General features: G+C 43.2%; 1 protein-coding gene across 2 annotated transcripts in view; it reads right to left on the bottom strand.

Moving 5' to 3' along the window:
• The window catches only part of SHROOM2 (shroom family member 2), a 187,723-nt gene that overhangs the window by 60,603 nt on the left and 113,985 nt on the right, over nucleotides 1–13,135 (bottom strand). For both annotated transcript variants that reach the window (XM_040423762.1, XM_040423763.1), the window contains exons 4-5: nucleotides 10,478–13,058; nucleotides 2,145–2,233 (exon numbers count right to left, since the gene is read on the bottom strand). In XM_040423762.1, the coding sequence (XP_040279696.1) occupies nucleotides 2,145–2,233; nucleotides 10,478–13,058 (2,670 nt within the window). The remainder of the gene's footprint in view (nucleotides 1–2,144; nucleotides 2,234–10,477; nucleotides 13,059–13,135) is intronic.

Below are 13,135 nucleotides of genomic sequence, written 5' to 3'. Positions count from 1 at the left end.
TGCTGATCTGGCACCTGACAGCCCCGTGTTGGGATTTACTTCATAGTCCAACACAAGGCTCTCCTGAGGGGTATATGTGAGTATATATGTATACATCCCATTTCTACACATTTCTTGTAATCCGTCATCTCTGTAGTCCTGGCTCTTACATTGCTGCTTTGGCAGCCATACACATCATACGTCCACAGATCACAAGGCGGCGCATCTAATGAAAATGAAGGGGGTCACAGTAACGTGAGGGTCGCACTTCCATTTGCTGCCATGCACGTAGCGATCTGTAATCTCTCGCCGTGTAACGTGCGCCACAGTCAAAGGTGTTGTGTAGCCTTAGCCTAAATCCTTGTATTTCTCATAAAATAAGATCTTTCCTTTAAATTTTGCCCTGTGCTATTCCTCCTAAAAGACAATACCCTACATAGTCTACTGCTTTCCAATCAGTGCTGATCATGTCAGATCCCTTTGACAAGGGGGGGGTGTCACCTAATTTAAAGGGTTTTCAGAAAACCTTTGATGTGTCATAGAGACATTTCAAAAGTTTCGATCGGTGGTGGTCTGACTGCTAAGACCCCAAACGATCACTAGAACAAGCAAAGAAAAGCACTTGCCTATGGCACTCTCTCCTCGCTGCAGCAGGAGAGAAACTCTATGAGCCTGTCTTGCTTCTGTCTTCTGCAGAGAGTGCACCCTGCGAGCACTTCTCTCTTCTTATTCTAGGTATCGGTGGAGGTCTCAGCACCCAGACCCCCAACGAGCAAAATCGTTCATGTGTCACTATGACAAACCAAAAGTTTTACAAAGCTTTAATAATACATTTCCAGGAGGAATAACAGAGGACTGTAGTTATAGGTAAAAATACTGAAGTATCGTTATCTCATGGGGAATACGGAGGTGGAATAAATGTCAGAAGTGGTGTCATGTCCTTGTTGTGGTGGCAGCATGGTGTCTCAGTGGTTAGCACTCGTATCTTGCAGCGCTGGGGTACGAATCAGAGGACAACCTGCGCATGGGGTTTGTATGTTCTCCCGTGTTTGCGTGCGTTTCCTCCCACACTCCAAAGACATACTGATAGGGGACTTAGGCCTCCTGCACACAAACGTGTGCTGCCTGTTGCCGTATCGCGCCGTTCTGTGGGCACTCCGCATCACGGATGCGGACCCATTCACTTCAATGGGTCCGCAAATCCGGAGATGCGGAATGGTGCGGAACAGAAACCCACGGAAGCACTACGGAGTGCTTCCGTGGGGTTTCGTCCCGTACTTCCCTTCCGCAAAAAGATAGACCATGTCCTATCTTTTTGCTGAACGGACGGATCGCGGACCCATTAAAGTGAATGGGTCCGTGATCCGCTGCGGCTGCCCCGCGGTCGGTGATCGTGCATTGCGGCCCGCAGCACGGCCACGGTGCGCACACATTCGTGTGCAGGAGGCCTTAGATTGTGAGCTCGACTGGAGACAACCAGCAATGACAATGTCTAAACCTCTACAGCATATGTCAGCGCTATATAAGTATATACATACAGACACTCTACATCCTCAGGGCTGACAACACACACACTGCTATGTACTAACCCATTCCTTTGACGCAGAAGACCGCATTCCACCCTAATAAATTCATGCCATTTCCATTCAGGGCAGAGGTGGCAGCGTCTTTCTCTGGGAGGATTCCGCGCATCAGACAACCCCGGGCATGCTTATTTTGGGCAGTCATTTATGCCTCCTACACTGATCTAGAAATGAAATGGAGGCACGCAGAATACATCCATACATGCTGCAGAAATGGGGGTTCTGTTCAGAACAAGGGCCGATTGTGCGAGACACACAGGATGTTCTCCGAAAGGAATTCACTGTACGATTCAGTATATGGGATATAATACCCTGCCATAATATACCTATCAGCAGGCACACAGACGGGCGAGAGGCTATCACGTCTCATGCCTCCTGCTGGAAATATACAAAGTGTGCCCTATGGGAAATACACAGGAATCGTAGGAAATGTCAGAAATAGCTATCCTCTAATGCAGCGCTAATGTGGAGATTGCGAGACGCGCAACAAAGCCCAGTCCTGACACATCAATTCCCTATAATACTGGGGGAAGGCACAGGTTTGCAGATGAGTGGCATGGCTGGCAGCAGCAGGCACCTTACCTTACGGACGAGTCCTCTCTGCTGCAGTCCTCTCTCTCAGCATTCTCCCTCTCGGTGGCCGCCTGCTTCGTTGACTCTACGACGGCTCCCTGCAGAAAGGATTTCAAAGCGCAGTCAGACACCCAGTCATCAAGTTTCAGGAGAGAGAAGATGTGTTATTATGGAAGCCTGTGTCTGTGGGTTTGGTCTGCTCGGGAGCGCATGAAGCCAATAGTATGCCGCCTTATCATGCTGGCTGGGAGCGTAGCAGTGAACCACATGACTCTCCCTGAACAGATCTGCTGTGCCATTATTCATTGTGCGCTTATCTTCAAGGAACGTGTAAACAGCACAAGACGTAGCGCCAAGAGACCTTCAGGCACTTGCAGTCACTTGTTTCTAAAAGTATTGCACAAAAGGAGAAGCCCTACAGAGGAGGGAGGGTATCCACCGCATCCTTCTCAGTATTAGGCTACATGCACACGACCGTATGTGTTTTGAGGTACGCAAATTGCGGATCCGCAAAAAAAAAAACGGACGACATTCTGTATGGCATAATTATTATTTTTTTTTTTTGCGGATCCATTGTAATAATGCCTATCCTTGTCTGGAAACTAGAAAAAAAATAGGACATGCACTATTTTTTTTGCGGGGCAACGGAACGGACATACTGATGCGGACAGCACACGGTGTGCTGTCCGCGTTTTTTGCGGACCCATTGAAATGAATGGGTCCGCATCCTATCCGCAAAAAAAAACGGAACGGAAACAAACAACGTTTGTGTGCATGTATCCTTAGGAACGGATTTTTTGTCTATGTACATTCCGTTTTTATTTGCAGCCCGTATGTGGAACCATTCATTTCAATGGGGCCGCAAAACAAAAAAAACGGAAATTATTCAGTGTGCATTGCGTATCCGTAGGTCCGCAAGTCCATTCCGCCAAAAAAAAGAACAGGGACCATGGGTGCACGTATAGGCACAAATGTGCAGCAGGTTCAGTCCTGGCCACCTCGTATCTGCACTGAAGGTTGTAACCATGGAAACGAGCAGTGTATAACGTGATGGGAAAATGAATCCAACCAGCAAAGGAAGCAATATGGACAATCACAATACATTAGTAAGTGCGCCTTGTATTAACTTTGTCTACATGATAACTGCCATTTGCTGATGGGGTAACAACCCCTTTAATGGCTGTTGTTCTGTTCCATTTTAGAAGCAGGACAATAAAAATAATGTTAGTGCCATTTTTGTCAAAAGACAGAAAAAAGCAGTGCCTAACGAATCCCTCGGAATATGATGGGGCCAGTCAGATTTCAGTCAGGGAGGCCAGCATTTTATTGGACACAACAGCGCAGCATGCTGCATCATTCTGTCTGGTACTAGAGTAAGGCCTCATGCACACGACCGTTGTGCGCATCCGTGTCTGTTGTTCCGTTTTCCGTGATTTTGTGCGGACCCATTGACTTTCAATGGGTCCGTGGAAAACTCGGAAAATACACCGTTTGTCATCCGCGTCCGTGATCAGTGTTTCCAGTCCGTCAAAAACATAGGACCTGTCAAAAACATAGGACCTGTCCTATTTTTTTGACGGACAACGGTTCGCGGACCCATTCAAGTCAATGGGTCCGTGAAAAAACACTGAGGCACACAAGATTGTCATCCGCGTCCGTGATCCGTGTCCTTTTTTTCCTATCATTTTAAAGGCAAACTTGACTTAGATTTTTTTTTCACTTTTCTTGTCTGGTGATCCTCCAAAAATCAAGGAAGACACATGGGAAAAAAAAAAAAAGGACACGGATCACGGAACAACGGAACCCCGTTTTGCGGACCGTGAAAAAATACTGTAGTGTGCATGAGGCCTAACTGCGGACAGAGGTGAGATATTAACCCTTTCATGACCAGGACCAAAAAAGGCCTGAATGTCCAGGCAACTTTTTGTGATTTGGTGCACGTGGTGGTTTAGCTTTTTTATTCGTTTGACTACCAAAAAATTTTTTCGCAATTTATTTTACTTGACACTTAGGACTTTTTTTCTTTTCTTTTTTTTTCATATATAACATGTATAGGTTTGAGAGAATGGGGCGACTATGGTGGCGGTTTCAGTTTTAACTGCATTTTTTTTTTTTATTAAATTTTTTGAATATATTTTTTTACTTATATTTTAATTTCTTTTTGGCACATAATTTGTCCCCCAGGAGGTCATTAAAAGACCTCTGGAGGACACTGACTTTTTTTTTTTTTTACTTTTTTATTCACTGTTTCCACTGTAACTGGGGCATCCACAGGAGCCCCAGTTACAGTGGAAAACAGCCCCCTGTGGGGGCATTACACACAGGCAGAGATGATCAGGGTCTTCTTAGACCCTGCAGCTCTGCTCCTGCTCCACACACCCCCGGCGGTCACATGACCGTCGGGACTAACGGAGGAAGCGGCTCTTCCGCTTCCTGCTCCCTCAACCTTGTGCTCGTACAGCGCTCTCCTGTCGGCACAGGAGAAGGCAGAAGCGGTAGTTTATTGATAGGTCATCAATATCAGATTGGCGGGGGGTCCGACACCTGGCACCCCTGCCAATCAGCTGGTTGAAGAGAAGGTGCCCGCCATGCCAATGCTGCCTTCTCTTCAATGTTTACCTGCTCGCAATCATAACCGCAGTGGTGAGTAGGTGTAACTACACCTAAGCCGTACGATTCACTTCCACGGGACAGCTTCTTCCTATACAAGTATATACTACAGAGCTCTTTCATAGAAGTGAATGGGACGGCTTAGGTGTAATTACACCAGCTCACCTCTGCGGTTGTGACGGTGAACAGGTAAACATTGAAGAGACGGGTGTGCTGACAAGGCGCGCACCTTTTCTTTAACCAGATGATTGGCAGGGGTGCCAGGTGTCGGACCCCCCCGCCAAACTGATATTGATGACCTATCCTGAGGTCATCAACAAAAATAACTTGGAAACCCCTTTAACAGTGTTGTCCACTACTATACTATTGATGGCCTATCCTCAGGATACGCCATCAGTATCTGATCGGAGGGGGTCCGACAATCATCATGATCAGCTGCTTTAAAGCAGCTCCGGCATCGGAAATACACAGCTCCATCAACTGTGTAATGGTCAGAGCCTGAAACAGCAGCAGTGCAGTGTCCAGCTCTGTCCTCTACATAATGGAAGAAGCTGTGTAGTTCCAGCACCTGAGGTTCTCTGAAGCTCCTAATCGTAAGCAGTGAGGGGACATCAGACTCGCACCGATCAGATATTGATGGCATATCCTGAGGATAGGTCATCAATAGTAAGGGAGGGGACAAGTCCTGTAAAGTGACCCTGAGGTAAAAAAAATAAAAAAAAATCATATCAAGGCTTTTCTCACATCCAGGTTATTAGCTCTGGAAGGCTGTTTTATTAGAGAAGAACCTGCTGGAGCTCTCTGGATCTGGCATTGCCAGATGTTACCGCAATGTCCGACGACCTTATTGATTAGAATGGGATTTGGTGAAGATCCAACCAGACAAAAAACGCTGCACAGACTACTAGGCAGGGCTACTGAGGCTACTGATAGCTATAATCAGTACTACATCCTGGTGGGAACTGATTAGAAGGGTAAAACGTGCTGGCAGGTTCCCTTTAACCGTGCAACATTTCAAAGGTTTTCTAATTCAATTTTTTTGTTTGTTTGTTTTATGCTCGAACATAAAGTAGTTGCATTCTCAACATCTCGAACAGAGATTTCATCAGCACCTACAAAGGGGGCTTCACTATCACCACAGAAAGAAATTCTGAAACTAGTTACCCAAAGTAGACTGCTGTAATATGGGTAAGGGCTCATTCACGCGACCGTATGGGTGCGACCCATTCATTTCAATGGGGCCACAAAAGATGCGGACAGCATACCATGTGCTATCCACATCCGTTGCTCCATTCCGTGGCCCCGCAAAAAGGATAGAACAGGTCCTATTCTTGACCGTTTTACGGACAAGAATAGGCATTTCTATAGTGGGCTGCCCGTTCCGTAAATTGAGGAACACACAAAGGTGGCATCTGTGGTTTGTGGATCCGCAATTTGCAGACCGCAAAACACGGCGCGGTTGTGTGAATGAGCCCCAGCAGGTATTGTTTGCCTTACCTACCTCAAACAGGTTTGTTCCTTTCTCTAGATTAAGGATTCACAACTTGTGGCCCCCACCCATCAGGACACAAACATACTTTGCCCATGTTCTGTACCTTCAAAAAGAAATGGCTGTCTGCTGACAGCTGCATTTTATTGATGGCACCGGTAAGGTGGTACTGTTATGTGGGGCACTGGGAGGCTGGCATATCAGTGCTATATGAGACTAAACAGAACTATCCAGACAAAACATTTTTCATCTACCACCATGTTCACACAAGTATAATAGGGCCACATTTTGCTTTTGTATTTTGGACGTGTGACCTGGACCAACTGAGGTTTTCACTGAGCTGAGCTCACACCATCCTTAAAGGGGTTGTCTCATCTCAGCAAACAGCATTTATTGTGTAGAAGAAGTTTCTAATGTATTGTTATCATCCATATTAATTCCTTTGCTGGCTGGATTTATTTGTTCATCACATTATACATTAAGCGTTTCAATGGTTACGACCACTCTGCAATCCATCAGTGGTGGTCGTACTTGCACACTATAGGAAAAAATGCTGGCCTCTCTTTTGATCGGGATCATCGGAGCTCACATAGGCTGGTGCTTTTTCCTATCGTGTGCAAGCACGACCACCGCTGCTGGATTGCTGGGTGGTTGTAACCATGGAAACGAGCAATGTAGAATGTGATGAACAAATAATTCCAGTTAGCAAAGGAAGCAATATGAATAATCACAATACATTAGTAAGTGGCTTGTATTAACTTCTTCTACATAATAAATGCTACTTGCTGAAGGGAGATAACCCATTTTATTCAATTCTACTGATCTGTGGGGACATCAGACATTTTGGGCATTTACTCTCAATATACCATAAATGTCTCAGAAGGTAAAAACCCCTGTATGTTTTATTGTGGTCCTAATCTGGCAATGTGAAAAATGAAAGGCTGAATCTGATTGGTTGAGATGGGCAACTAAGCCAGTTTGCCTTTACACCAGTGTTGATGAATCTCCCCCACCATTCTTTGTAATAAAGGAACCTGTTGGTATTTCATGGTGCCCTTTGTTTAGCGGCATGAAACTGCTGACAGGTCCCCTGTAATACTCAATGTTACTCATGCTTACAGAAATGTCATATTGATTTTCAATGTCAATTCACGAACAGAAAAATAAAGACCAAAAAAAACCCTCACAAGAAATAAAACCATGAATCGATCTTTGACAAGGGTTCCTTGGGAGCTCAGTTTCTGTGGCTCAGGGGTGTGCCCTCTAGGACTAAACAACCTAATAGATGTGGGTAATTGTGGTTTAGGTGTTGCCTTTGTACATAAGTTGTGGTTTTAATTCTCATGAACTGTATGGACTGTCAATTATCTTACTGCTAGGTGTCCCAAGTACTGTCAAATTGTGCATCACCTCATTATCAATCTACATTGGAATATCTATAAAGTAGTGGCTGATTCCACACCTTGTCCTAAAGGAAACGGGAACTAATATCCTAAGTCATGTTACAAGCCCTGTTAAAGGGGTTTTCCAGTTACACAAAAAATGAACACCAGCATTATATAAATCAGATGATGAAGTTCAGAATGCATTTGACTCCACCAGCATAACTTCGATCTGTAATCCGCACCCTGCGTTTACATCCCAGTGCAAAACTCATGGGAAGTGTCCGTAGCATCAGGTCTCTGCCTCTTCTTCCCCTCCAAACGGGAACATTGCAGTGGATACTAATGAAGCTGTGCTCGATATTGGTTGGGGCAGGGACCTTCTTCCAGCACATAGACTTTTAGTAATAACGTATTTAACAGGTCTTCATCAGGATTTGAACTCCAGATCTTTTGCATGGCAGGCAGAAGAGTTACCATTACACTACAGACCTGCTCTGTTGGAAGCGCTGAATTTTCTCTGCTTTAAAAGCTATTTTGTTTCACAGGCATATTTAGGCATAGCACTAAATAAATAGTTTATTACTGTTTATAATAGTTTAGCTATTTCTTTCACAGATATTTAGGCATAGCACTAAATAAATAGTTTATTACTGAAACGAGGGGGGAAAAACTATGCCATTTACCAATCACCATAAATAATTTATTTACTATATTTTACAGAATATTGTGATTACAGAAATACCGAATACAGTTTTGTGATATTTCATACTAAGTATGTTATATAAACTTTAATGGTTCTCCCTTCTTATTTATTTAGTAACTAACTTTTGCAGAACATTTTACCATAAAAAAGCTGGAAAGTAAAAACACAGCTCTACCACAACTTTAATCCCAGACCTTCTGTACAGTACACAGCTGCCTTACCCACAACTCTATAGAAAAGCTCTGCTGTACAGATGGGATTTTTATGCCTTATAATACAGTACAGGTTTTTTTTTTATTAACTATCACAAAACAGTATTTGCTATGACTGTAATCATAATAGCCTATACAATATAAGAAATTGAGAAAGCTCGTTGGAAGAACGAGTGAAACATTTTCAAGAAATCTACAGTAAGTCCAGTTGCCTTGATTTATTCTTTACACCATGACCTGGATAAATGAGAACCTTCACAGACACATACAATATAATGAACATATTACTTATGGCGATTGGTAAACAGCATAATTAAAAATAAGGGGGGTGGGGGCACACAGTTTGGACTGATGCACATGACCGTTGTGACCGCAAAACACTGATACCAGCTGTGTGCATTCCGCATTTTGCAGAACAGAACAGAACAACCGGCCCATAATACAACAGTCTTATCCTTGTTTATAATGCGGAACATAATAGGACAAGTTTTATTTTTTGGCAGAATGGACATACGGAATGCACACAGAGTCATTTCCGATTGTTCGGCAAAAAAACTGAACAGACAAAAAATACATTCGTTTGTATGAGCCTTTTGCCTGTATGGAGCCTGCTTGAAGTCTGGCTCGATAAACCCCGCCCTAATAGTCAGCAACATTGCTGATATCACGTCTAAGGGTCCATTCACACGTCCGTAACTTGTTTTGTGGATCCACGGATCCGCAAAACACGGACACAGCAATGTGTGTTCCGCATTTTGTGGACCGCACTTCGCCGGCACTAATAGAATATGCCTATTCTTGTCCGCAATTGCGGACAAGAATAGGACATGTTCTATTTTTTTCGGGAACAAAAACGCGGAGCCGGAATTGCGGAAGTGTGAATGGGGCCTAAAGGGCAGGGTCAAGGAGAATGAGCAGAACACAGCCCTGAGAGGCTACACCTCAGATGCTGAGGTGATGTCATAGGGGTAGGGAATTGAAATGTCATGTGACTATGATGGAGTGGAGGAAAACGGAGCATTACAGATAAACTATCAAGTAAGTGTTGTTTCCAGGTAATTGATGCTTAAAGTTGCAAAACCGGAATACACCTTTAAAGGGTCTGACAATGACTAAAGGGTAGCTACCTCCACTAGGTGACAGTACAGAGACAGCTTTCTTGCTATCCTTTTTCCCATGGAGCACTGCTCTAAGACTCCCTATGTCCGTTCTGGTGGTCTACAGAAGGAGAAACTGCACCCAGAGATGTACTATGATTAGGTAGGTGGAAATTGACATCATGTAAAACATATTACATATATTACCATTCTTCTCTCATCTTTTGTCATAACTCTATGCTGAGCTGTTCCTCTGTAACACCTCTTAGATTTTATGAATAAACTGACAATAGGGTATTGACACTCCTCTCATCAAAGACGTGTCTTCCCACCAAGTCTGATACTGTCAGCATCGACTGGCCAGTGTACGGGTACATTCAGACAGACAGGAAACATGTCTTCCAGATGGTAAACACTGATGTGTTGTTAAGCGGACCACACATGGGCGGCGTCTCCTGGGAAGGATAGTATATGATGGGATTTTCTCAGCACGAACCAATAAATTGACTCATTCACCTTAAGGGGTCAGTTTTCACTCCAGTTGCTGTCTGTTCTAAACGCAGACATCACTCGGAGGAAATATTGTTGGTCTAAATGAGTGGGTTGGGCACACCACAACTGGTAACACCCTGTTGTCAATTTATTTATATATTTCTAGTAAAAATAATAGAGTAACAGTACAACACTACAGAATTGTTATATTATGAGGAACACAATTATTATTATCTAAAACAGACATGTAGCCTTATATACAGCATTTGGTAGCTTTGCTTTGGATGCAAATATGTGAAAGTGAAAGACCAAGCACAATCAGTACAAGTTCACATGTAGGAGGAACACATTTACCTGTGTGTAGAAGTCTGCTGTAGGAGATGATCTTGACCTCTCATGCATGTATTGCGATTTCTGAGACTGATCAAAATCCGCATCTAGAATGTTATCAGCTGAATGGCATCTGCCAGAATTTTTTCTTTCTAGAGGTTTCTTTTGCTCTTTCCAAGATGCTTGGTATTCTGCAAAAGTGCCCAACCTTGAAGCTTGTGGTGCAATATCATCAGTTGATTTTGAACTAACCCCATAATATTCATCTTTATGATTTCTATCCATTTCAGATAGATGTTCAAATCCTAGAGATGCAGCCCGAGACCTCTTTTCATTCCATGATTCAACGGGTAATTTTTCATAATCCTTGACAATATACATATCATACTTGACATGGAGATTTTCTCCTGACACATAAAAAGGTGGTGGTTTTGGAGAAGATGGAGGTTGCGTACTTTTGCTCGTCTCTTCAAAAAATTTCCATCGATCTGCAAATGAACCAGCAGTTCCTTGTGTGGCATCTTGGTTTTGAAGCGGAGGATGATCCTCATAAATCCCAACTTCATTTATCTTCTCAGGTTCAGAGTAGGATTTAAGTTTTTGTTGTGTCGTAAACCTTTTTCGACCACCAATACGAGATATGTTTTGAGTGTTGCTCACTGCTGTACTCTGCTTTGGTTGAATATTGTCAAATTGGTAAGACGAACCATCAGGAGGTAACATAGGCTTGGAAATTATATAACCTTGGTTTCTTCGTTCTGGAGAGAGTGAAGGATCTGCAAGACTGGGTTCTAAATCTCGGCGTTTGAAGGAAGTAGCCCTTAAAACTCTGGCCTGGGCCTCCTTCAAATGGTTCTTGTATGTGTTTGAAGAAGAACCATTGGACGGAGGATTTATGCTTTCAAGAGAATCCTGGTTCCAGTTTTCGAAAATTTCTCCATCATTTGATTCAGTCAGGGTTGCTGTACTTTTGCTCTTCTGCAAACGGGCCCGTCTCTGTTGAATTTCATTTCTCAAAGTTGTTGCAAAGCGGTCACTTCTTCGTGATTGTTTGCTTGCTTCTGTGTCAGGAGAGCTTACTGATCGATTTCTTCCTTCCTGAGCCAAAGAATGTAACATAGGTGTAACCTGAGGTGTGATCTTGCTGTCTTCTTCTTCACTCCAAGAATAATCTTTCTGATGTGATCTGTACTTACTGTTTGAGATGGCCCTATTTGTTAGGTCATGTTGTGCAACATTATGGCTATTATCATATTGTCCTTCATAGTAATCACTGCATTTTCTCGGTTTCATCCTTTCATTACTACTTACATGACTGTCCTTTTTCCCTGTTGTTTTAGGACTATATTTCTCACAGTTTTCTGGTGAAGGCGGATTGTTCTGCTGAGGTAGGCAGTAATTGGTCTTAAGGGCAGTACTTTCTTGAGAGGTGGATTTTCTATCAGAGGCATCTACTTTACCATAGTCTTCTCTATACTGATGTGTGATGCTTCCCTGAGGTGGTAGTTTGATACCTGTATTGCTAACGCGACTATGTCCAGTATTGTCTCCTTTTACCTTTAACCCAATATTGACTTCAGAAGAACTAGGGATTCTTGACTGATGAGTACTGTAAACATGAGTTGGGTCTGCCATCAACTCATGAGATCCAGAATGAAAGGTCACTTGTTGAGGTTGTGCTTTGATGGAGGCTGGAGCTTTTGAATTTGGAAAAAAAGTGCTTTCATCACTGTACTGACGCTGGTGATGGTAATTGTAAGTTGGTTGTGCAAACCTTATATCCATGGTGGACTGAGAGAGCTGTAATCTATTGGAATGAGGTGCAATGTTTTGATATTTTTCTTGATAGGACACTATCTGATCCAAATTGATTTCTGATTGATAAGAAGAATTACTAATTCGCCTCACATCTGATATGTTCCTATCAGGTCCTCTAAAATATCTTTGCGGATAGTCAGGAGGATCTGAATTCCATTCAAGCCTTGAATGAGACTTGCTTGCAACATTAAAGTGCTGTGTGCCTGGTAATTCTGAGTGTGCATGAGGAGGTTTCTCATGGGTTTTAGCAACGGCATAACTATCACTGCGAAGTGGAGGTGGTGGCGGAGGAGGTGAAGATGAGTTTTTTTTCTTATCGGGAACATGCCAAACTGGTCCAAAACTTGATCGACCAGAATGTTTTGCATCTCCATTATCATCTACTCTTTGAGACTTGTTAGTCTCAGAAAATGTAGAGGAAGAAGGGTATACGTGTTTATCTTCTGCTCCCTTGGTTTCATGTAGATATTGACCACTCTTCCCATGTCCTTGTATTGTACTGTCCCACTCATTAATTTTATACAATATATTTTCTGTTGAAACAGATCCACTTTTGGGCAGTGCATGCTCTGGGGTGATAAAGCTGGTAGAGAAAGAGCCATATGCCGAATCCCTCTTACTGTGATTACCTATGTTATCTATGCTGTTATTAGACTTGGCAGAAGATAGTCTGCCAAAATGGTAGGTCTGGTCAATACTGTCCATACTACCCACTGAACTAAAATGTCCAGAGGTCCTATGCAAGTTGGTTTGGTCCCAAGAGTTTGTTAAGTCATGAGATGATGAGCTATAAGAGAAAACAAAAACAGATAAATTAAGTATCTACTAATAGCCCTTATGAATAAACACATCGTCCAACAATAC

The sequence above is a fragment of the Bufo bufo genome, chromosome 3, assembly GCF_905171765.1.
Source record: "Bufo bufo chromosome 3, aBufBuf1.1, whole genome shotgun sequence".
In the NCBI taxonomy this organism is placed as follows: domain Eukaryota; kingdom Metazoa; phylum Chordata; class Amphibia; order Anura; family Bufonidae; genus Bufo; species Bufo bufo.
Note: the sequence above shows the minus strand (reverse complement) of the source record. Positions and strands in the feature narration are given on the sequence as shown.